This window comes from Crocodylus porosus, unplaced genomic scaffold (genome assembly GCF_001723895.1).
Source record: "Crocodylus porosus isolate Cpor-Errol unplaced genomic scaffold, CroPor_comp1, whole genome shotgun sequence".
Lineage (NCBI taxonomy): Eukaryota > Metazoa > Chordata > Crocodylia > Crocodylidae > Crocodylus > Crocodylus porosus.
Window position 1 is genome coordinate 81,413,222 of NW_017728886.1, and position 22,499 is coordinate 81,435,720.

General features: G+C 41.3%; 1 protein-coding gene across 24 annotated transcripts in view; it reads right to left on the bottom strand.

Moving 5' to 3' along the window:
• Positions 1-22,499, bottom strand: part of CLASP2 (cytoplasmic linker associated protein 2) — a 220,451-nt gene that overhangs the window by 4,374 nt on the left and 193,578 nt on the right. For 23 of the 24 annotated variants that reach the window (XM_019537785.1, XM_019537770.1, XM_019537792.1 and 20 more), the window contains 8 exons: positions 18,321-18,464; positions 17,027-17,133; positions 16,140-16,296; positions 14,886-15,114; positions 7,800-7,993; positions 6,132-6,260; positions 3,130-3,336; positions 251-367 (listed from right to left, as the gene is read on the bottom strand). In XM_019537785.1, the coding sequence (XP_019393330.1) occupies positions 251-367; positions 3,130-3,336; positions 6,132-6,260; positions 7,800-7,993; positions 14,886-15,114; positions 16,140-16,296; positions 17,027-17,133; positions 18,321-18,464 (1,284 nt within the window). The remainder of the gene's footprint in view (positions 1-250; positions 368-3,129; positions 3,337-6,131; positions 6,261-7,799; positions 7,994-14,885; positions 15,115-16,139; positions 16,297-17,026; positions 17,134-18,320; positions 18,465-22,499) is intronic. The other variant, XM_019537881.1, reaches the window with a different exon arrangement.

Here is a 22,499-nt window from a genome sequence, read left to right on the forward strand (position 1 = left end):
CCAGATCAAAAGCTTTTCTGAAGTCAAGATATATGACATCAATCTCTTCTCCCTTGTCCAGGTGATAGGTCACCTGGTCATAGAAGGAAAGGAGATTCAGTCACATAGATTATTAATTTGGTAGCAGCTTCATTGACCCTGATTATCAGTCCTTCAAATATGTACATACCTTAGTTTGAACAGACACTTCCAACTACACTGTAAACATACACATGACATTATGGATAGCTGAAAATTATTTTTCACTTACTTTACTGCCAGTGAGTTGACTAAGATGTGGTTTAAGTTCATCGCCAATTACTGCATGGATGGCTACAAGGCAGAAAACACAAGCCTTACGAACACTGCTCTCTGAATTATCATAGCCCTAGAAAACAACAAAATTAATGTTACTCATATACTAGTTAATGACTTAAACCTGCAGTAAATTTACTTTCCCTTTTTATAGATGCATGTAAAAAAACTACACTAAATGTTTAGATTGTCAAACAAATTAAGACTGCCCATGCAAGAAAGGTTACGTACCAGTAGCTTTTGTCTTTGGGAGTCATCCCTTTGTCATATTTATAGATATATAGCATGCAAGGTGTTGAACTGCAGATCTGCCTTGAAAAACTTTGTCTCCATTACAGTGTTACACAGTTACACAAAATCTCAAGAGAATAGTATCACATTGCCTTCACTGTAACACTGCTGCTTTGCAGAGAGAGTGGTCTCAGACACCAGGGAACAGGAAGGTGGTATGAACAGAAACTGTTAAGTAACATCATCTTTAAGGGCCTTTGTCCATTCATACTTGTGGAATATTAGCAAATAGCACTCCTCCAGGATGATAGTGGGTAAGAAGTTCTTAGGCAGGCACAGACTGCTTCACCATTTCTCCTACACTGAACATGAGAGCCCAGTGTTAAATCCAAGTAATAATGTTGCACGAAGCTCCTTAGCTACTGTTCTGCATACCTCCATCAAGAGAACCTAGCAAGGCATGCCATGGGGACTGTGGAAAGGCGTATTTAAATCAGAAGTTACTGGTTTTCCAGCTAAAACGTAGCAGAGTGCTGTTCACATCCCATAATCCAGTGGTATAATCTTTGTATGGTACTTGGTTCCTCTGCCCATATTGCCCCATACGCTATATATAATACTGAATTTTCTGAAGGGCAGGGTTTTGTTTCTCCCTGATGTCTTTCCATTGCTGATTGTAATATTATTTTGCAATCACACCCAAGGGAATCTCTTGTCCATATTTAGATACAAAGAGGGAAAACTGAGACTACCTGAGGCACAAAGTTCAGATGAGGCCTTATAATGCCTTTGTGCGGAGGGGCCATAATATAAGCAAGAATGGCTATCAAAACACTGAACTTACTCTTCCTCCCAGATTTACTGCTATTATGAAGACTATTTTGATTGATAAACACACAAGTGAAAAGTAGCAAGATACTCATTAAAAGTTGATCAATTTTGTTAAGTAAGATTTAGGTCTGATACAGACAAGGCTTTTGCAATGGGGGCAAATGTTTACCAAGTTCTAAGTGAACCTACTAGGGTGAAAGAGAAGAGAGTCAATGCTATTGCGATTAGGTTCATGGCATTCTGTGTTGGGTTATAAGATGATAGCACACAAAAAGTAACGTTCATGGGGAAAAATGTCCATGTTCTCATACCAGTGAAGCTGCTGGAGCAGTCTACAATAGTCTGTTTCTTTGAAAGACATGTCCATTTGGTATATGAAAATCTCCTGCATAAGAGTCTCATGTTCAGATGGATAAAAAAAGAGATCTAGATCAACAAGGCCATAAGACGCGTATTAAATTTTCCCTATATTCCTGGACTCTGCTCAAGCCACAGGCTTTCCATAAGAAAAGAGATTATATACAACTCTTACATAAAACCAATAAAACACACACCCAATTCTGAGCTGACATCTGAAGTATACTGCAAATACTACAAGGACCTTGGCAAAGACTTGCCAAGTTGTGAACAAATCACATGAGAGTGCCTCAGGTGCTTGATTTGAGTATGTTACATGAACATCTGTGTCCTTTAAGGTAAATTACATGCCAGTATCCCTGGAATAAAGTAGGAATAGGGTCCTCTAAAATATACTCAAGAACCTACACATTTTCTTTTGTACTTGGGGTTTCTGAAGTCTTGGGATAGGGCTCAGGCCATCACTTCCTGGAGATGAAGAAACGGCAGATATACCATCTTTTCCCTTGGTGTTGCTTAGGGACTTAACAGTGGCTTTTTTTGAAAAAGGCTCTTGTGAGAGGGCTCCATAAAAAGGAGAAGGACAAATAGGTAGCCAGATGCAGTGTCCATCACAAATGGTTTCCAGTGCCTAGTGATTAGAGGCAAGTGTATAGCCAGACACTGTAAGAGAAGAAAAGAAAGCTACGTCTGAAGAAAGAAGCACATGGAAGGAAGGGTTGTTGATCTGATGTTTGGCTAGATCATGGAATAACTACTTGGACAGAGAAGCAAAAAGTGTTTTAGCCACAAGTATTAAGGAATCCAGTTCTCACACTGCTGAGTTGCTTACTAGTACCATGTGAAGAAAAGGCAGTTACCAGTGCCAAAGAAAAGGCCTGGCTGGATTGAGGCCAGAACTGTTCTCGTCTCCAACAGGACTTTCTTGTAGACTTTCTTGTACACACGTCCAGATAAAGAAACCATGCGAGCTCCACCTGAGATTCTTCCATGACGGCTCCTCAAACTGATTCTCCACCATTCATTTATTTGCATAACCTTGCAGAGTCATCTCTTGGACTTCACTTCCCAAAAACCAGATCACACACATTGTTTTTTAAAGTTTCAGAAGAAAAGAAAGAGCTTTAAAGGCCATTTACGAACCACAGGTTGAGAAACACTTTCTAGAAGTACTATATTCATAGTCCCTTAAGTTAAAATGTAATGTAATTATCTTATTCTTTAGGAACAAAGTAAAATTTTGGATTCTAATTAGGTACAATTAATTTTAGCAGTTTGACCATCAAAAAACATGTTCTCATGACTGATAAACCCGATGCAATCATCTATTACCCAAATGAAAATTCATGCAAGCTAGTGATATGCTGCAGAGATTTTAAGTTATTTTCATTCTTTATCTTTACTATAGGTTCTTACCTGTATTAGACCTGGCACAATCTCTGGTAAAAGCTGAGTTAGAGTTTCTTTAGATACTCTTTCTATCACTTTTGTCTGCATTTTAATTGCAGCCAAATTGATGGGATAATCTGCAGTTTGGATAATGGGACAAAGAACTTTGATGCACTGATCTGGGCTAATGGAAGTGGCTAGCATTGAAGCAGCTTCTTCAGCAGATCTCACCACCTATATGAATATTAAATAAAGACATTGAAAAATAATGATTTACAAAAGTGCTTATACAGCCTATATTCTATTAGTTCTGCTTTTGAGCCTTACAATAAACCAAATACATCTTATTCATAATTTAATTACCCGTTATCTGCTTTAAATACTACAAAAAATATTTGGATCAGAAGAGAACCCCAACAAGTACACTTTCCGAATTTTTCAGTACCTATAAAGTTCCTAAATGGAAACTTTGGACATTGAGTACTTCAGGAAATGTGGCCCTTAACGATAATTAAAACAAATATTTTTATGGTGCCAATACAGACATCAACATTCCTCCAACCAGCCTGACAAGGGATGTTAAATCTGGTCTAGAACCTCTTTAGTAACTGCTATGACACTAACAACCTTGACAACTGTAAGGGCGCTTGTACACGTGATGGTCTTTACAATGTACATGTGATGAAAATGTAATTTGTGTTGCTTAATGGTGTCACACATTATGCATATGCCAGTTTTGGATGTTTTAAATGACTGCTCATTGAAAACTAAACTACATCTGGGTGTAGGTTAGCTTGCAATATTGCAAATTGCAACAATGGAGCCATCAGCTCAGCCCCCAGCTTCAGGAAAGACAAGCAGGCTTTGGCACCCTTACCTCCTATTTCACAGGCTAGTAATGAACTATAGCAGGGAAATACTGAAGGAATTAATGAACCTTTCAAGTACCTGCTAAAGGAAGAAGTGGAGAGGGGCCCAATTCCCTTTTTTTTTTGGTGGAGACCTGCCCATCTCTCCTGCGGATGGGAGAGTGGCCCCTGAGCTGTGGGGGCCCTGGTCCTTTCCTCTCTGGTAGCAGCACCCCCCACGGCTGCCTGGGCAGGCTGCTGCCCCAGCCCAGAGGCAGCACCTGGCCCAATCCAACTTTTCTCTGATCCTGCACAGGGAGCAGTGCCCGGTGGGCTTCCAGTGAGAGGGCTCAGGGAAGAGTTGGATTGAGCTAGGTGCTGCTTCTGAGTTGCAGCAGCATCTAGCCTACAAAAAGCCTGCCCTGGGGGGGCACTGCCACCGAAGGGAAAGACCAGGGCCACCCACAGCTGAGGAACTGCTCAGTCTACCAGCAGCTTGTCCTCTGGCTGTGGGCAGCTTCTGACAAAAAAAAGGATTCAGCCCCTCACCATAGTGTGGCAGAAAAATTGAAATAGTGGGTTACAATTAAAAACCCACCATTTTTATTTAGTGTGCATAACATAAAACCTTGGGGATAAAAAAACCCAAAATAAAACCCTGACACATGCACAATGCTCTAAGTTGTTTCTTCAGTTTCGATTGTGATTTCCCTGCTGTAGTTCATTACTTCTTTGCAGGTCCTTTTGATTAGGGAGGCAGATTTTTTTGGTTTAAGAGAATTTCTTTTATTTTATTTTATTTTTTTAACAAAAGTACAGTTTTACTTCAAAAGTAAGCCTCATCTGCATACATCTAGAAAAAATTAAAAATAAGCCCTAAAATCTTGAATTAATCAAAGGTTTAGGAAGGAAATTAGGAGCTGAAAGCTAGAAAATGAGTATTCAAGTTACAAAATAGCAATACTGGACAGGGTTTTTCCCCCACACTGCATGTCCTGCTGGCTGGCAGTGCACTCAGCCAGGTTGCCGATATACAGGGGAGCTGTTCTCTGGTGCTACTGGTGATGCATACTCTAGAACTGCCTGCATTTCTTTACTGGCTGATTCTGGGGAGCTAAACACACATTTCACTTCCAGTTGCTGTCTCTGTTTCTAGTGTCACAAAGGGAAGCAGGAGGTAATCCTGCCACTTCTGATGATGGTAGTGTGGAACGGTATGGATTCAAGAGGGTGGGACTTCTTCCTCAGCTCTGTCCCCTTTGTTTCACTTCTTCATTTAATGAAAGCAAGGGACTGGAAGAATGAATGGAATGGAGAAGATATTACAATAAATCTGACATAAATGGTGGAGGAAAGAGGAAGGAATTAATCAAGAGATTAGCAGGCGATGACAAGAAAATGGAGAGGTTGCAGTCAAGTTTCCAAAACTTGAGCTCTGGAAATCAGCTCCACAGAGTATAAAAAAAAAGGAAAGAAAATGAGTGAATATTTAACTAAAAATTACAGAAAAGGTTTTCTGAATTTTTCTGCCTACCAACCTCAATAATGAACTGCTTAGTGTTTTGGTGGGCACTGTTTACATTTCCTGTTTAACCCTTTGTGTGCATGTTTTCCATAAGCTGGGATTTTTTCTGCCTGTGATTTCCCTTTCCTTTGTCTTACACTTCCAATATCCTTGCTTCCCTTACTGCTTTTCTTCTTTCCCAAGCCTGCTCCCCTCTGCCAGATTAGTCCCATCAGGCATATCATTCTTTACTCCTTCTCTCTCAACTGCTGCTAAAATAATATGAGAAATGAACTCTCAAACTACTGGCACAACTTGGTTAAGGAACTGCATGAGATAGAGCTCTGATCCCTTGTCAGGTTCAGTTTTGTCTCCTACCAGCCTAAGTCCAGTGGAACTACAGAGCTCCCTGAAAACAACTTGCCTTCCCCAGACCTTCAGTCTAAGTAGCCACAGTGCTAAAGATGGGAAAACAGTCCCACCAGTAGCACCTAGAGAATCACGGGAGGCTCATATATAATTGACTTTACCTGCATTATTAAGGGACAATATCAGGGCAAAAATCCTAAACTATAAGACCAATTACTCACTTGGTGGCAAACTACTTTATCAAGCACATGCTTTAAGCAGTACATTTGATCTGCAATCTGTCACATCTTTAAACAGAACTAACCAACCTCCTTATGAGGATCCTTATGAGCTTCCAGAGTCTTCATGATTGTAAGCTCGGCATAATTTTTAAATCTTGCTGGTTGGTTCCTTAGAATTTCTCTTAAAACTTTCAGTGCTAAAGCTCTGATTGCATGCTAAAAGATAAACGTTTTAAATAATTAGGTTATTTCTCTTTAGTTAGATGATCGCTCTTTAACATTAGCTTGGCAGTTGGAAACAGAACACATAAAGCAAGTTACACTGTAACCCCACATGTTATACAATATGAGCCCAATCTTTCTGTAAATGGAATAAGCAAAATAATCTTTAAGGCAACCCATTCTTTTCCCTACCCCTCAATTCCATATAAAATGAAGCAAAGAGCTTATTGACATACATTTGGGCTATCAGCATTGTCTACAAATCAAAAAGATGCAAACAAGTTAATCCTAGCACGTGGCAATAATATGAAAAGTCACTCTATTGGATTATTTATAACATTTATTTTACAAAATATTGAAATTCACAGTGTTGTAGGATTTACAAAAGTGTGTCACTGTTACCATTTTTGAATCTTTATCACCAAATAGCCATAAGCTTTAATTTCAGGTCCGATTACAAGGAATGCACATAGTTTTGACAAATCTAACTACCGCATTTTAGAAATTTCAACAATCTCTTCTAAATGTCTTTCTATAAATAGCATTGTTTTGCTTTTAGGATTTTAGACTTTGGAGAATGAGCTAGTAAGTTTTGTGCCACAGGTTATTTTTATGTCCCTCTGGAAAGCTAGGGAAAAAAAATCTCCCTTCCAAAAAGGAATGAAAGATGTATACACACACCGTTCTTAATATTTCATTATTCTAAACAAACTTAAGTTTTTCATCCATTTAAAACCCCAGCTATCCAGCTGGAGGCCTATATAGGCTCTAGTGGTAGCCTCTTCTGCTGTGGCAGACAAGGACCCACAGGCATGTGCTACTAAGTGTTGCCCACTCAGCAGGAGACCACGGGAAAGGGGGGGATTTGCAAGGGAGAGACCCCAGAGACTGTAGCCAATGTGATATATGGCTTGGGACTGCCTGTGGCCCCCCAAATGCACTCAAGTGGACAGCCCTGATTTAGAATACAAATAAGATCAAGAAGGTAACAGTCTTCTACTTTTGTGCATAATACCCACTATACCATCAATCACCACAAACACTGGCTGAAACAAAGCAAGCCAAATGCAGCGCAAGTGCATTTGAATATACAATTCATGATTTTTAAATTAATTTATATTTAATATCTTTTTAATTGAAAACAACAGTCATTATGCTATTTTTTGTTTATTGGAGGCTTTCCCTATAGCTAGAAATACTGACTCCCATTCTATATGTGTGTATCCAAGCCAGGGGCAGGCAACTATTTCAGGTGGAGGACTGCTTACTGAGTTTTAACAAGGGTAGCTTTTCACTGTTTGGGACATTTAGATTATTCTAAATTTTAAATTTTGCTTGTTTACTTATAATTTCCCTGCTGTCATAAAAAAGTTATTTCTAGCAACATTTATTGTCTAATCCCCTTCACAGAGGCACATGTTAAAGCCAATACAAATCAAACAATTGAACAGGTTACTGAAAAATGGTCCCTAACGTCAAAAGCAATATCTATAAGTTGTCAACTTTTTCTTAGTTGGGTTTGTCTGAGCTTACCTCTTTGTCCCCAAGTGTTTCAAGTAACAGGAGTAGTATTGTTTTGAAGTGCTCATCCCAAACACCAAATGACTCTTCTTGAGTCAATTTCATAAGCTCATAGAGGGCAGCCTTTCTTTCTTCAACTCTCTCGTTATGGTTTGACAGTTCCTTCAGTAACTCTGCAACCAGATCAGAATGGTCCAGGGGAGGCTCTATTGAAAAGGAATAAAGGACACATTCCTTAACATTGTAGGTGCAATAAACATCAGTGTCTATGTATATTATCCTACTCAGAGACACTTTCTAAGTTGATTAGTGTTAAGATGGACTGACTTCATTTTCCTCATATTTGTTTGCCAAAAGTTTTATCGTCAAAATAAATATTTAAATACTGTTATTTTCAGGATAACTGATAGTCCTTTACGATGTCGTATCAAAACAGTGTCTGGAATAATGCTGAGAAACAAAATTTAAGCTTTAAATTTTCCAGTGTTGAAACTGAAGGTTTTAAAGCCTGATTTATATTAGATAGGCTGTAAACAGATACCACATTTATCCTGGGATAAGCCATTTTTATCCTGGACCAAACTGCAATCATAAAGACATCCATGTCCACTGTCCCAGGATAAACCCTAAAAACGTTTCCCAGTTAAGAGGTACCCAGATTTTACCCCAGGACAATGTTTCACAACCAGTGTGCTGCAGCAGAAATGAACATGCGTGCCATGGAATTTTGCCATGGCAATGAGCTACAATAGGTATGACGATAGGGAATGCCTTAACAGGTGGGCTGTGGAAAATGTTTATTAACGTAAGCGTGCCTTGGGCTGGAAAAGGTTGGGAAACACTGCCCTGGGATATCGCAAAGTACATCTGTATGTGTATGGTTATCCCAAAATTTCATCATTGAATCAATGGCAGAAACACAGCACTGTACTCAAATGATCACTAATCCCTGATTAGAAGGGTGATGCATGTATATGCCTATCCTGGGATATTTTTGGTCTGGGATAGACACAGGCACAACTTATTCAAGGACACACGAAACATCTGTTCCTAGATGGACGTAGCATATTCCCTTCTTACCCTACCCCATAATTTTCTTATTTAAATGGGTTAAATATTAAAGGATTTGTGGCTCAGTTTTTAGGGGTTAAAAGGAAATCGATGCTTCACAGCACTTGTGGGAGTACTCTACATATTGTACCAACAAATGTTCCTTCTACATGAAAATGTAGCACTAAAATGAAGCTGCAGCAACACCAAGTTAATCAGGACTACGGGAATTTCCTAAAGTTGTTGTCACTCTGACTGTCATTTAGACAAACTGTGTGTGCAGAATAATTTTAAATCTGCAGGAAATGGATACTATGGTGATGACTGAAGCATGGATAACTAAGTTGGCATTTATTTGGGCAAAAAAACCCTACAATGCTTGCAAATCTTCAAACTTAAAACCTTGGTCTCCATGTGACTTCAATTATTACCAAATAATCTTTTCTTCATTACCAAATAATAATATATTCTGCCTCTGGAAAAGAAACTTCCATGCCTTCTACCTAGGTCTTAAAGGCCTCTGGCAGATATTATTTCCATCAAGCAACAACTAACATTGCCTGATGGAAACTCATGGGCAAACTCATTATGTTGTCTGACGGAAATGCCCCGCATCACATTCAGAGGGCATGCGACCCAGAAAAAGGAAAAAAAAAAAGTGCCTTGGGAACTTGCTCTGCTAGCACTCATCAGCAAGGGGAGCTAGAGAGCTGTTGGCAGGAGCTGTCAACTAGGACTGTGTGAAACAGCACTGTTCCATTTCAACTTGAGTTTTGAGGTTTTGATGGAAAAGCATTTGTTTTAAATTTAATTTTGATTTGAAAAAGCCGTTCCATTTTGCTCTGTCGAAACAGTGAGGCCGTTTCGACATTTCACCCATTAGCTATAATGAGGAAGCTCAAAACAGCCTCTCTCATCTGGCAGGCAGATCAGGGCTGCGGGCTCTCGATCTGCCTGCCAGATGAGGGAAGAAAGCAGCGCTAGATCAGGCTGGGGATGGGAAGTCCGGGCTCAGTTCTCTTACCCTGCGCTATGATCGGCTTCCTGCAGCCCCACGGCAGGAGCCAGGGACAGCCTGGTTCTCCCCGGTCTCCCACCACCTCGCTGCTGGCTGCTTCAAAATTCAAAACGTTTTGACTGGCCTCATTTTGTTTTGAGCCTGTTTCAAAGCCTTTCATTTCATTTCAATTTTGCTGTTTTGAGCTTGAAGCGAGTCAAAACAGTGTTGAATTGAAACAGTTGGTGAAATTTCGCACAGCTACTGTCACCTTCAGTTGTGATACTAATGAGAAGCGAGCTGAGTTCCCGTTGGGAGAAAGAGTTCCTTCCCTAACCCTTGCACTAGTGCTTTTATGCAACTCTTGCACCAGTGCTCCCCACCTACCCCAACCAGCAGCTTTCCAAACAAACAAATTCCCTCCCCCTCTCTCAGATTACTATTGTGTGTAAGCAAACCAAGTAATCTAGAGCATGGGTTTCCAACATTTATGTGCCCAAGGGCACATTCAAATTTAAAAGAAAAAGCAGCAGGTGCCAATATGAATATTAAAGTTTAGAATTTAGAATCCTGGATATGCGCATGTGCAGCGTTTCGTTTGGGGAGGGAGTTGTAAGTGCCACTCCGTCACTGTGTCAGTCAGACTGACAGTCTCATTTTGGCGGCTGTTGCGTACAACCTGTGAAAATGTTTTTGAAGTGTTGCCGTTCTGAGTTCAATCAGCAGTGACAGCATTTTTTGTCGGAATAATGATTTTTACTGATTGTGAAAATGCGCACAGGCACCTGAGTAAACCTCAGAGGGCACCATGGCACCTGCAGGCACTGCGTTGGGAACCGCTGATCTAAAGTGTCTGTTTACACCTTGTTCTCACATGGAAGAGAGACTACTTCTTTCATATGGCTTTAGGAGCAAGAGCTATCCTTACAGTTTTAATTCCAAGTTCCCCAACCAGACCAGTTCCTTAGGGAAGAGGGGCTAATGGTTCCTTATAGAAGCAGCTGGTTGGGGAAAAGGGAGGAGAAGGCAGTGAGCGATGCCATCTACTACTGCGGTGCCCTGGGGCAGCAAAGTTCCGCATGAGTCACATGCTGGAAGTGGGTGGAGAGGTGAGAGCGGGAAAAGAGTGGGGAGAGAGCAGTCTACCCTGGGATTCTGGAGGACCTGGTCAAACACTGTGAGATGCCACATATTCAAATCAAAGCTTGATAGAAATCCAGCTACAAAGTGTATACTATATTTTTCAAGCAACGTCTCTGTGGCTGCTTGGCTGTTTGTATTGTATGATAATTATTTTGCACATGTAGCTGTCTAAATTTACTGCACAATTAACTAGTTAACTGCATAATAAAATGTAATGGTGTGGTACTGTGTAAAAGACAAAAAAAGCCCAAAATATTTTTGAAAGAGGAGAAATTGAAAAAGTTCTCTTTCAAAGCAAATTCTGGTTTATAGGACATATGACAGAATCAAATTCTCAAATATGCAAAGAATGGCAAATCAGTTAAAGATTGTATATCTAGGGTTATGGATAAAACTGTAGTGGTGATGCACTAGGGGATCACCCCCACACATTTAATGTTAATCAATTTTATGTATAAACACTGATGAACACTGAAATGGATAGAAAGGGAGGAAAGGAGGTAAAAGGAAAAAAAAAATCTGGGCCTGTGGGGCGGGGGGTGCCACGCACACATGCGTATATTCACACATACACAGCCAGCAGTACCGGCAGGGTGGTGGGAGCTGCTCTGGCAGCTGCGCTTTCCATTCCACTTCAAGCAGGACTCAGGAGCTACTTCTGCAGGTAAGTCCATGGGATGGGGTGAGAGAGAGGGTTGGAGGGCCAGGGCTTTGGGACACCAATGGCACAGAAGTGGTTTCGGCACATCAGAGCTTGGCACCCAAGCCCAATGGCACAAAGCTGATCCAGGCATGACAGAGTATTTGCCCTGAACCCCACTGCATACCACCTATCAACCGTCACCAGTCACCTATGGACAACTGTAATTTTAAACTGCTTTAAAAAGGGAGGGAGAGTTGCTGCTAAGGAGCGTGCATAACAGTTATATCATAACTGTTAGGTCTGCATGCTCCTTGTTTCATTTCAGAGTTAAAATTGCAGGGTGCCTGTACACAAGTGCGGAGTCTTGTAATTCCAATGAGTCAGAGCAGTCTACAGGAACGTGGCAATTACTGCACTCCAGCATCTCTTGTATCAGCATCCCCACACTTCAAAATGGTGGTAGGGGTGCTTGAACTAAAGGTCGTTTGATGAGCATGAGGACACTGATACACGAGACACTATGGCACTTTAATTAGAGTGTCTCTGATAGCCACTTTAAAGAGCAGCCCCTCCCACACCCAGAACAGTGCCCACAATGATTTGGCTACATTTGCGGTGGTACAGGAGCATGCAGATGGAGCAGTTTCATTGTAACAGCTTATATTGGCATAATTGGGATACCGATACAATTGTTTTGTCTGTCTGTACACTAGCTACATGTGAAATATTTCTGCAAGAACCATTTTTGTTGATTTCTCCTTGTGATCTAATAAATTAAACACAGTCCGTGAGATGATTATTCTGCTTTTACTATTCTGTAACAGGATGGGTTAAGGAGAATACACTAGTAAAAAGTGAACCCAAAAAGTGAATCTCTCTACTGTCTTGGTAAATGGTTCAGCATCTAGAGCACATTTAAATCATAACTCTTTCTTCTGTTCACAGCAGACAACTCACCTGTTCCATTTGCATTCTGATTTGGCTGACTAGCCAAGGACATGAAAACAAAAATGTTGGTTATAGAAATCCCTCTCCTCCTGCCTCTATTAATCAGCATGTTAGAGTTGACACAATTAATAATGCATGCATTGTGAATTTTTTAAGTGGACAATTAAAGTTCACCTACACGACAAATTGAAATTGTGTTCTGCTTCAACCCTATGACAGTTATAATTAGCAGAGATGACTGGAACAGAGAACATACTTTTGCTGAAGTAATGTGATTATTTTTACTGCTAAAACCTGTGTACTAGGTTTTGAAGATAAATTACCATGATAAATTCTCATACTGAGAACACATATTGGCATTAAATTAGAGAAACAGGTCCTTTCAGTCCATGATACAATTATCAGCATGATAGCCTCATAAATTTTTGTTTGTGTTAAAAGCATTCAAACATAACAGCATTAGTTCATGAATTAAGAATTTAGCAGTTTTTACAGGACTAACATTTTATAATATAGTTATTCTTTGGGACTCAGAACAGTATTCAAAGTATGGTATGAACTCAGAATTGCTATTAATGTTATTAGAACAAAACAATTTGAAGATTAGTAAATACTAATGGTAAAAGAATTTTATAAAATACAAAAAGTAAGCTTGGGTTCTCCTAACCAACATCTTTTTTTTTTTAAATCGGAAGGAATGCGACAGTGCAAGGAAGACCAATTTTGCTGATCTTGTTCTTAAAGCAATTATGTTTGATTTGGATGGAGAGAGGTACTTTTTCCATCATCCAATTTACTTAGGTTCAGCTATATTCACCAGGCTTCATGACTAGCTGCAACTGCATGTGAGGCTGTCTAAAATAATGTTTATATACTTCACTACTTAACTAAATTGGGACTCCCAAGGAACAGGTATGTTGCATGTTTGTGGGTTCTGAGGTAGGGAAGAAGTTGAAATAGAAAATGTATCTGTGTGTTCCTTCAAGTGGAAGGGAAGAAGTTCATCAGTGATAGTTGAGAGAGTAATATCTGTGACTCCTCACAGTTCATAAGGGCAATCAAAGGGAGGCAGTAAAGCTACCCTAGTAGAGTGTCCCACTCCACCTAAGTCTATCTCAGTATCCTTTCAGACAACGCATCAGAAAGGAAAAAGCCAGTCAATGCTAATATAGTGGCCTCTCACTAAAAAAGATAATCTGAAGTTAGAAGTATGGTTCCAAAAATATTTAAAAAATTTAACGAGGTTGTTGCTGAAAGCATAATGCATCAGTCACATACTGAACAAAATAGACAAAATAAATACCTATATTTACCCGACTCTAAGGTGACTTCAACTTTTAAGATAACTTTCCAATATTTATAAATTTGTTCTAATTCTTCATGTACATGAGCTAATTATTGGAGGGCTGTCTTAAATTTGTTTTTGGGTTAAAAATATGACAGGCCAATTGAAAACTGGGCAAAAAGTTCATAATGGACTGCAGACTGCACTTTGTAGAAAACACCATGAACTAGTTGAATGAGGGAAGACAAATGAGCAACGTAGAATATGAAAAGAAAACACGCTTAAAAAAAAAAAACAACTTTTGGTGACAAAAATTACGAGAACATACATGAAGAAAGCTTAAAATGCAACTTAAAAGCTTACAAAGCAGCAAGTTGAAGATCTATGTTTATGTGGGTTAAATATACTCACCTATTCAGCAGATGCATTTTCTTTCCCCATAATGTTTAGTCAACACACAATACCAGACTTCTGTTTCAAATAAAAATATTTCACTAGGAAAACCCTGCCCAGTTCATCTTTCACCTGAAGCCAGAACCAGTGTGGCCCCATTTGCTTTTTGTTATATAAATTGCAGAGATTTTTTTCCCCATGAAAATGTTTTAAAAAGTAGTAACGAGCAACATAATTTGGAACAATTTTCCTTTGCCAGTCATGCACTAAAATATACTTAGAGAAACTCCAGCTTAACCGCATAGCATAAAATAAAGCATAACAATTCTCTTTCTTTAACTGAGTCCTTTACTTTTCCCAGAATACTTTGAATTTACAAGGAAATAAATTAAAGCTACAATATTTATTGTATTAGAATTCTATTTGCTTTTACAAGATTGCTTCATTCGAAATTTCACTTGACAGGACTGCTCTCCAATGAACTAAGTCTAACAAATATGATTTATTACATTCAGCATACCTGTTTTTTCAAATACCTTTATATACAGCTAATAATTTAGCTCTGCCTTGGAATTCATGGTGTTAAAACTGTATGGCTATCGTTCATACTTACCATTTTTCCTTATAATTAAGACTTACCATCAGGAAACTGCTCTGCATCATCATCAAACATGGCTTCTTTTAAAGCAGATTTATTAAATGGACTGATGCTATCTGAATAATTATACGGGTTATAATCTCGTGAACGTGGTGAAGAGTGGGGAGGCATTGTGTTAAGTAATGATGTTTTGTTATCAAGAGCTGTTCGGCCTGTATCAGTAAAACCACTTCCTGCTCTCAGATCCGCTATTCCAGAACCGCTGCATAGCTACAGGGGAAATAAAAAGAAATTACACAAAACATATGAAACGTATGCACACTGTTTTCAATTTATTGCAGCTCCAGGGTTAATAGTAGAGAATAAAAATAAGCTACAAGATTGTGACTAAAACCAAGCCAATTAAAAAAGTTGATACCAGGCCTCTTCGTACAAGGAGCTTTTGCAATAGTTCCGCTCACTTAAAAAAACTGTAGTTTTCCTTTCAAACAGTGCATATGAACAATGTCTAAAACTGCACTGGAAAAAGGAGCAAAATTTCATTTTGGAAACAAAGTTAGGCAATTAAGGCACCAAAGTAAATGGATAATTTTTCAGCTGCTTTGTGACAAGAGTTCCAGAAGTCTAATCTACAAATTTTGCCCAAAGCTTTTAGACACAAATAATATAAAAATTGCAGATAATCAATCCATAATAGAAAGGCCAGACCCCCCCAACCCATGTTAAACAGTGGAGGTTGGGGGGGAGAACAAGTCTTAGATTCAAATTAATACAGAATATTGCAAGTGAGAAAACAGAAAGCATATGTAAGCACAGGAACAGATAGCAAATCACCACACAGTGAGGACACAATTTATGGTGATGGGAAGTAATTTGACTCACTGATTTGTTTTTCTCCATATTTAGATCCTTATGGAAGAATAATGAATGAGTGCTTTAATATAGAATTATGGCAAGGTCACTGGGACTGCCCTGGTAGCCTGCAGCCAGCCTCTGGGCCGGATGTTGTGCACCCCTGCTTTAAGGCTAGCAGTAACATTTTCAAAATCACCTATGTGATTTAAGAGCCTATTTTCAAAAGTTAGGCACTTGGAAATGTAAGTCTAAGTCTCAGTGAAAAATCAATGGAACTTGCCTTCTAACTTTTGGAAATGGGGCTTGAGAGGTTGTGTTTTTGGGGTTTAAAAAAAAAAATATCTTAGTATACAAATCTATTTAGAGATGAACTAAGTTTACTAAATCGGGTCATATTTTGGTTTGCTGATACAATCATCGTCTTTCATTTAAATACTCACTGAATCACCATCATTGTCTTTTTTGGAATCCCGTTTCATAGGTTCATTCATATCTTCTTGACTACGGAAACTGAAGTTTTGAATGGCTTCAGTAACTCCACGAAGAGAACTATATATGTCTTCAGAATTCATGTTTTCTGTGTCATAATCAAATGCACTGTGGACCAATAGGGAAGGAGGTGGGGAAGAAAATGTGATTTATTTTCCGGTTTTGGGTTATTTTTTATTGAAGCTAATGTGGAACTAAAGAATCTAACTAAAGTTTCAAAGACTATAACGATTTAACTCCATACAAAGAAAGAGTCAGTCCTTCACAACTGTCCACACTGAACAGTGGGTACATACAACTGCACTCTGATTTTGCCAGCCTGGCTGCCTGCAAATGGCAGTCCTCCTTTGGTTGGGTGACTAGGATCTGGGGCTCCTTCAAACTGACTACCATCAATTAGTTGATGAGGTGCCCATTTATAGAACATGAAGAAGAAGCAGGACTTCTTTTGCTCCATTCCACTGTGGCAAGTATTACTGCCCTGGACTTCTCCATAGTTTATTCTTTTAAACTACTAACATACAAGGGAGAACTTGATTATAGTGTTAGCATTTAAATCTATCAGTTATTTGAAGATAATATTTATAACATAGGTCTCAACTGGCAGAAATGGCAGCTAAGCCAAAGAAAAGCATTATCAGTTACTCCTGTTTATTTCCCAAATGTTATGTTTTCTGGAAACAGTTCCTTTCTGATAGCTTTTTGAGGACTGATTATTCTTGGAGTCTGGTGTTTGATTTATTCAGATTAAATTCTTTCTATACGTTTTGATGGGGCTAAGCCATCTAAAAAAGCTCCAATCACGAGTTTGGGACGTTACAATACTGCCTTGTATTACCTTGGTGACAAAGTATTCTGTGATGTATTGGTTGGGGAAGTGAGAGGACTGGACCAGCTGGCTGGTGAGCGTGGAGTAGGCCTTGTTAAGGGGCTTCCCACTGACCCCTGAAAGAAAAGAAAATGATACTCCTGAAGAAAATGACATTACCTTTGCATTTATGCTATGCTTAATATTTAATACCAGAAATGTCTGGAGAAAATTTAGTAGTCCAACCCCTTCCTTTTCGAGACTCCCTAGGTAGATGCAACTAACTTCAGCAACTGAAAAATAAGCAGGAGAAATTTTCTTTTTGTGAAGGTTAAATACAGTGAAAGTTACTTCAGTTTACTTAAAGCAGGGGTGAAACATATGACCTGCAGGCCAGATCTGGCCCACAGAGCTATATAAAGCGGTCTCTGAGTTGCTGGACAGGCCCTGGTCCAGTGCGCTGCATGCAGCGTGCGGGCTAAATCCGGCACTACATGTGCTGCAGATAGCATAGGACACCAGTCTGGGATGCCACATGCAGCCTGTGATGCCGATCCCCTGTGCAATGTGAAGTGCCAGGTCCAGCCCATGTGCCACAGGTAGCACACAGCCCAAGCCAGCATTTGGCATATGGGGCTGATAACCATGCATGTTGTACGAGGCACAGGGGGCCAGCATGGGGCATGTGCTCCAGGCAACACCCTGCCAGTCCTGGAACCAGCATGCAGTGCTGGTCAGAGGGATGCCGCATGGAGCATGTGCCCTGTGCCATCTTCATGCCACGTGCATGGCTAGGCTAGCCCTGCACACCACATGCTGGACCGGCCAGCCCCATGGCTTGCTGTGCATGCACCCTCCAGGGCTAACATGGGTCATGCCTACACTATGCGGGCTGAACCCAGTGCTGCACACAGCGCATGGTAGCAGTGCACACAGCACCCTAGAATGATTCCCTGCGTTGCCTGCAGTACAGCGTCTAGCCCATGAACTAGTTGGCGTGCACCCCATGTTGGCTCCAGGAGTTTTCATGTGCAGTATGCAGGCAGGACCTGGCTCTGCAGGTGGTCAGTACCAATTTGGCCCACAGACTCTTTCAGGTATGCTCATCTGGGTCCAGAGGCCAGATGAGTTTAACACCCCGACTTAAAGGTTATTATGGTAAGAAAATAAACTTTTTCCAATATATACACATTCATTTGGAAGAACAGGTTTTACTCCTATTCATAAGTCAGGCCCTCTTCCCAATATTTCCCTCCACAAAAGCACAACAATATTAAGAATTACCAGGCAAAAAACAAAATTAAAGTTTTAAAAGCATAAATACCTGGCCACCGTTGCCTGTATTCCGGAGATGATTGTGGAGAAGCTTTGTGGCTCCATCTTGAAATGTTTTTGGTAAAGCACCTAGTAACATTGTAAACTCTGGAGTGTTAAGTTCAAATAGGGAAATCAGCACTGACTGTGCAGCCTAGAGCAATATAAATCAAACAAACAAAATGGTATTAGAGAGTTATGTCACAGATGTTTTTTTCCTACCAACGTGGCTTCCAGCAAAAGAAATAATCAAAACAGAGAAGTATTTAATTATTTTAAAAACTTCAAGAATAAAGACAGAGTCATGTGATAAAACAACAATGGACAACTGTTAGGAAACTGTGGGTTCACACACTGAAGACTCTAGCGAGGAATCCTCATTCTTTTACATTCCACAATGCTCCTAGCAATATGTCATCTTGAGATGTGCTTTCTGACATTTTTAGACTATTTGTAAGTCCTCCTCACATTTAGATTCGTTTATACTACAGTTTTCCTTGGCTGATATCAAATCACATGTCCTTACTGACCATGAAATGTAATGACTGAAGCAGTCCTTTTATTTCTAGGCAATTCCAACTGCCTGATGTAATGGCATTTATACAGCTTAATGAGTGCGTGCCCATTTGATAGGATAACACAGGGATGGCCTACCCACAGCATAGTGCAGGGCATACCAGAGAGGGAGCAGGGACTACAGGGATAGATTGGTAGGGAGCAAAAAGCAGAGCAACAGATCGGACAATAAGCAGAAAGCAGAGCAACAGCTTAGGTAGGGGAAGGGGATCAGAATGGCCCTGTGACATGGTGTGGGGCTCACACTGTGGCACACCTGCCAATAAGGTTGGCCCCCACTGGGCTAAAAAAATCTGGTGGCATGGCCACAGGACAGTCAGATGTTAGAGAAAGGTTGGATATTGTTAAATTACACAGAATTATTTAATAATAACATTCTGACAACTCTGATTCCAGGACTAACTGGCTATGTCTAGTTTACATGAAAGCAGCTTAGCATCAGTCTGCCATGCACTGGACAGAACCAGTGCCTAACGCTGGAAAGAATGACAGGCTACATGTTTAAGTACCAAAATACTTAAACAAGTAGTTTAGAAAAATTCCTTCAGATATTTATTTCTCTACTTTTACTTCCAAAGCAATGGACTGTAGCAACTTCAATTAAAAATGGATAGCTCAGACTGCACATGAATATTAGCACAAATGTGTATGCATTTAATGCAAAAAAATACTAAATGCGATCAACAAAAATCTAAAAACATTTTCCCCCCACTGTTTGGCTCAAATTTTTTTCCTTCCATTATCTTAGCTGTTTTACCTCAGCTGATCTCCTTGAATGCCCTCTTTTCTCCTCATTCCCCTTGTGTGTTATCTTTTTTTCACAGATAATACTTTAGCAGCACCTCATAACAAACAAAAATATAAACTAACCAAGTGCTTAAAAAATCACGGCTTTTACTCTTCTTATATGATATACAGTGGAGTCGCATCATACGCGCATTTAACTAACGCAAATTCATCATATGTGTATGCCCCAGAGTGCCAGCTGTTTGGATTCAGCCTGCAGTTGCCCCCCACAGCACTGTGCCTGGGGCCAGCAGCCCTGCTGGGAAGCTGTGCATGCTGGCCAGGCAGGAGTTTGGTGCAGGCGGCCCTAGGCGGGAGCAGCTGGATGGGGGAGGAAGCGGACTGTATCACTGGGCAAGCCCCCTGGCTCCCCTCCACCCCCAGCCAGCTCCTGGGACCTAGCGTGCATGCAGCCTGCAGCTGCCCCCCACAGTGCTGTGCATGAGGCCAAGCAGCTACATTGGGAACAGCCCTGCTGGGAAGCTCTGCATGCTGACCAGGCAGGGGTTTGGTGCAGGCCAGCTGATTTTCAAGGGTAATTTTGACTATAAGCAATTTTTAACTTACATGCTGACTCTAGAACCTAACCCCCATGTAAGATGCGACTCCACTGTATTCCCCTTCTCCTGAGGGTCTGTCTTGCCCATTTAGATCATAAGGAAGGGGTGAGCAACATTTTTGGGCCAAGTGCCAAAAAACACCACAACCCAAACTTGGAAGATGTTGCATACCAGGGGTGGACAGTGGGGAAACTGCAAGGGGTCTGATGCTTGTCTTGGCAGGGCAGCCCCAGCCCCTTGCTCACCATGATGTGTGCCTGCAGCTGCCACCAACAGTGTTGGCAGCAGGGGGTTGGGGGGAACAGGGACTGCTTGCAGCTGTGTCTGCAGTGGGGGGGGCAGCGGTGGGCAGCAACTGCCTGCAGAAGCCAGTGGTGGCCAATCTTGGGTGGGGGCATGGGCGCCCCCGCTTCTCCCTATATGCGTCACCTATGCTCCTACCACCATCAGGTCTGGGCTCTGGGCAACTACTACCGCCATGGAGTCAGGGCTGCTCACAGCAGGGCTTGCAGCCCCTCAGCTGCCTGCTGTGAACAGCCCACCCTCCATTGCTGGCAGCAGCTGTCCAGAGCCCAGGGTGCAGGCTGGCTGTGGCATGCCGACCAAAATGGCCTCACACATCTCTGGCATGTGTGCCAGGGGTTGTTGACCCTTATAGTAAGCTCTTTGAGGCAGGGACAATTAAATAGTGTCCAAAATTTGTGCAGCTTCATATGTGACATTTTACATAAACCAAATAATCTGCATATATTTACTTCGCTTTAGAGATAATACTGTTTGCCACATGCAGTAGTAGCAGAGATAAGAGGTGGGATGTACTGAAGTCTGCAACTGTATAGAGTGAGCAGGTGACAAAAATGCCCTAGGATAGGTGCACAGGGGCAGAATGCTGGGGGGAGCTGTGGACTGGCTGGATAGACTATCAGATAGCTTGAAGAAATCTGATTTCAGAATGTATCCTTAAAGCAGGGGCAGGCAATTATTTCAGGCGGAGGGCTGCTTACCAAGTTTTGGCAAGTCCACATTAATACCCCACCCCCTGGTCGCCATCTTGTGACCAGAAATCCCTTCCCCTGACCCTTGCCACCAGAAGTCCCTCCCCTTCCCCCATGAGTACTCTTTTCAGCAAGGAGTTTTGCCATCTTGGAACCAGAAAAATACGAAATTATATTCTAAAAAGCAAACAACTACAGCATTTATTGATTTGATTTCAAAAAATATTTTGTCCTGATTTACTTGCGTTTGTGTAGTTGCCATAGAGGTGATTGCACAATAGCTCACAATGAAGTCTTACTCTTATATATTGTGGGGAGTGTGTATAGGTTTGTGGGGGAGGGTGGGCTGTGTGAGGGGGTGTGGGGTTATGCGTGTATGGTAGCGAGAGGGGGGGTTTGGGTGCATGTGTATGGTGGGGTGTGCGTGTAGGACTTATCTTTGAATGCACACACTCTGCACCCTTGCATGCACGTACACACTGCCTGCCCCTGCACGCAGATGCACACACACATATGCACATACCAGCATGGCCCCATGCTCCCCGGTCTGGCGATGCAGCTGGGAGCCACGTGGTGCTCGAGCAGGGCAAGGGCAAGAAGAGAGTGAAATGGTTGGGGGTGGGTGGGACTGGGCTGCTTAATCCTGCTTCAAGCTCCCCCTGGGTCCTACTGCCTCTGGCTCCTGTCAGCTTTGGGAGGCAGCCAGGACCAAATAAATATTAATTTACTAATATTTTTACGGGCCCTGCAGGCTGGATAGAATGGCCTGGCAGGCTGGATCTGGCCCGTGGGCTGCATTTTACCTACCTTCTGCCTTAGAGGATGCCTGCACAGGGAGATGCTAGTATATATGGCTACCAGGCTGCTTGATTTTTAAGAAAAGCTAGTGGGAGGGGGTTCGAGAAAAAATGGAGATGCCAGTTGTTGGGATGTATGGCATGAAATGTGACATCCACGTAGGAGCTGAGGACGGTGGCATCTATGCTGATGATGGCTATAGACGTTAGACTCCTTGGAAGTGAGGGAAGACAAGTATTCAAGGTTTAATGCACAGAGGAAAATGGAAGACACATAGGTCAGAAATTTCTGCTACCACTTCTTTCTCATCTTCTGTCTATATTTGCACTCAGCTACAACAGGGATGCAGAGAAATGGAGGTCATGTAGCTCTTAGAGCATCTTCCGCTGGCCAAGCAGTACAGTTGCAGCCTTTCCAGTAACTCAGCATAATGCATGCTATCTGGGGTGGATTGTGAGTGCTTACAATCTGCAC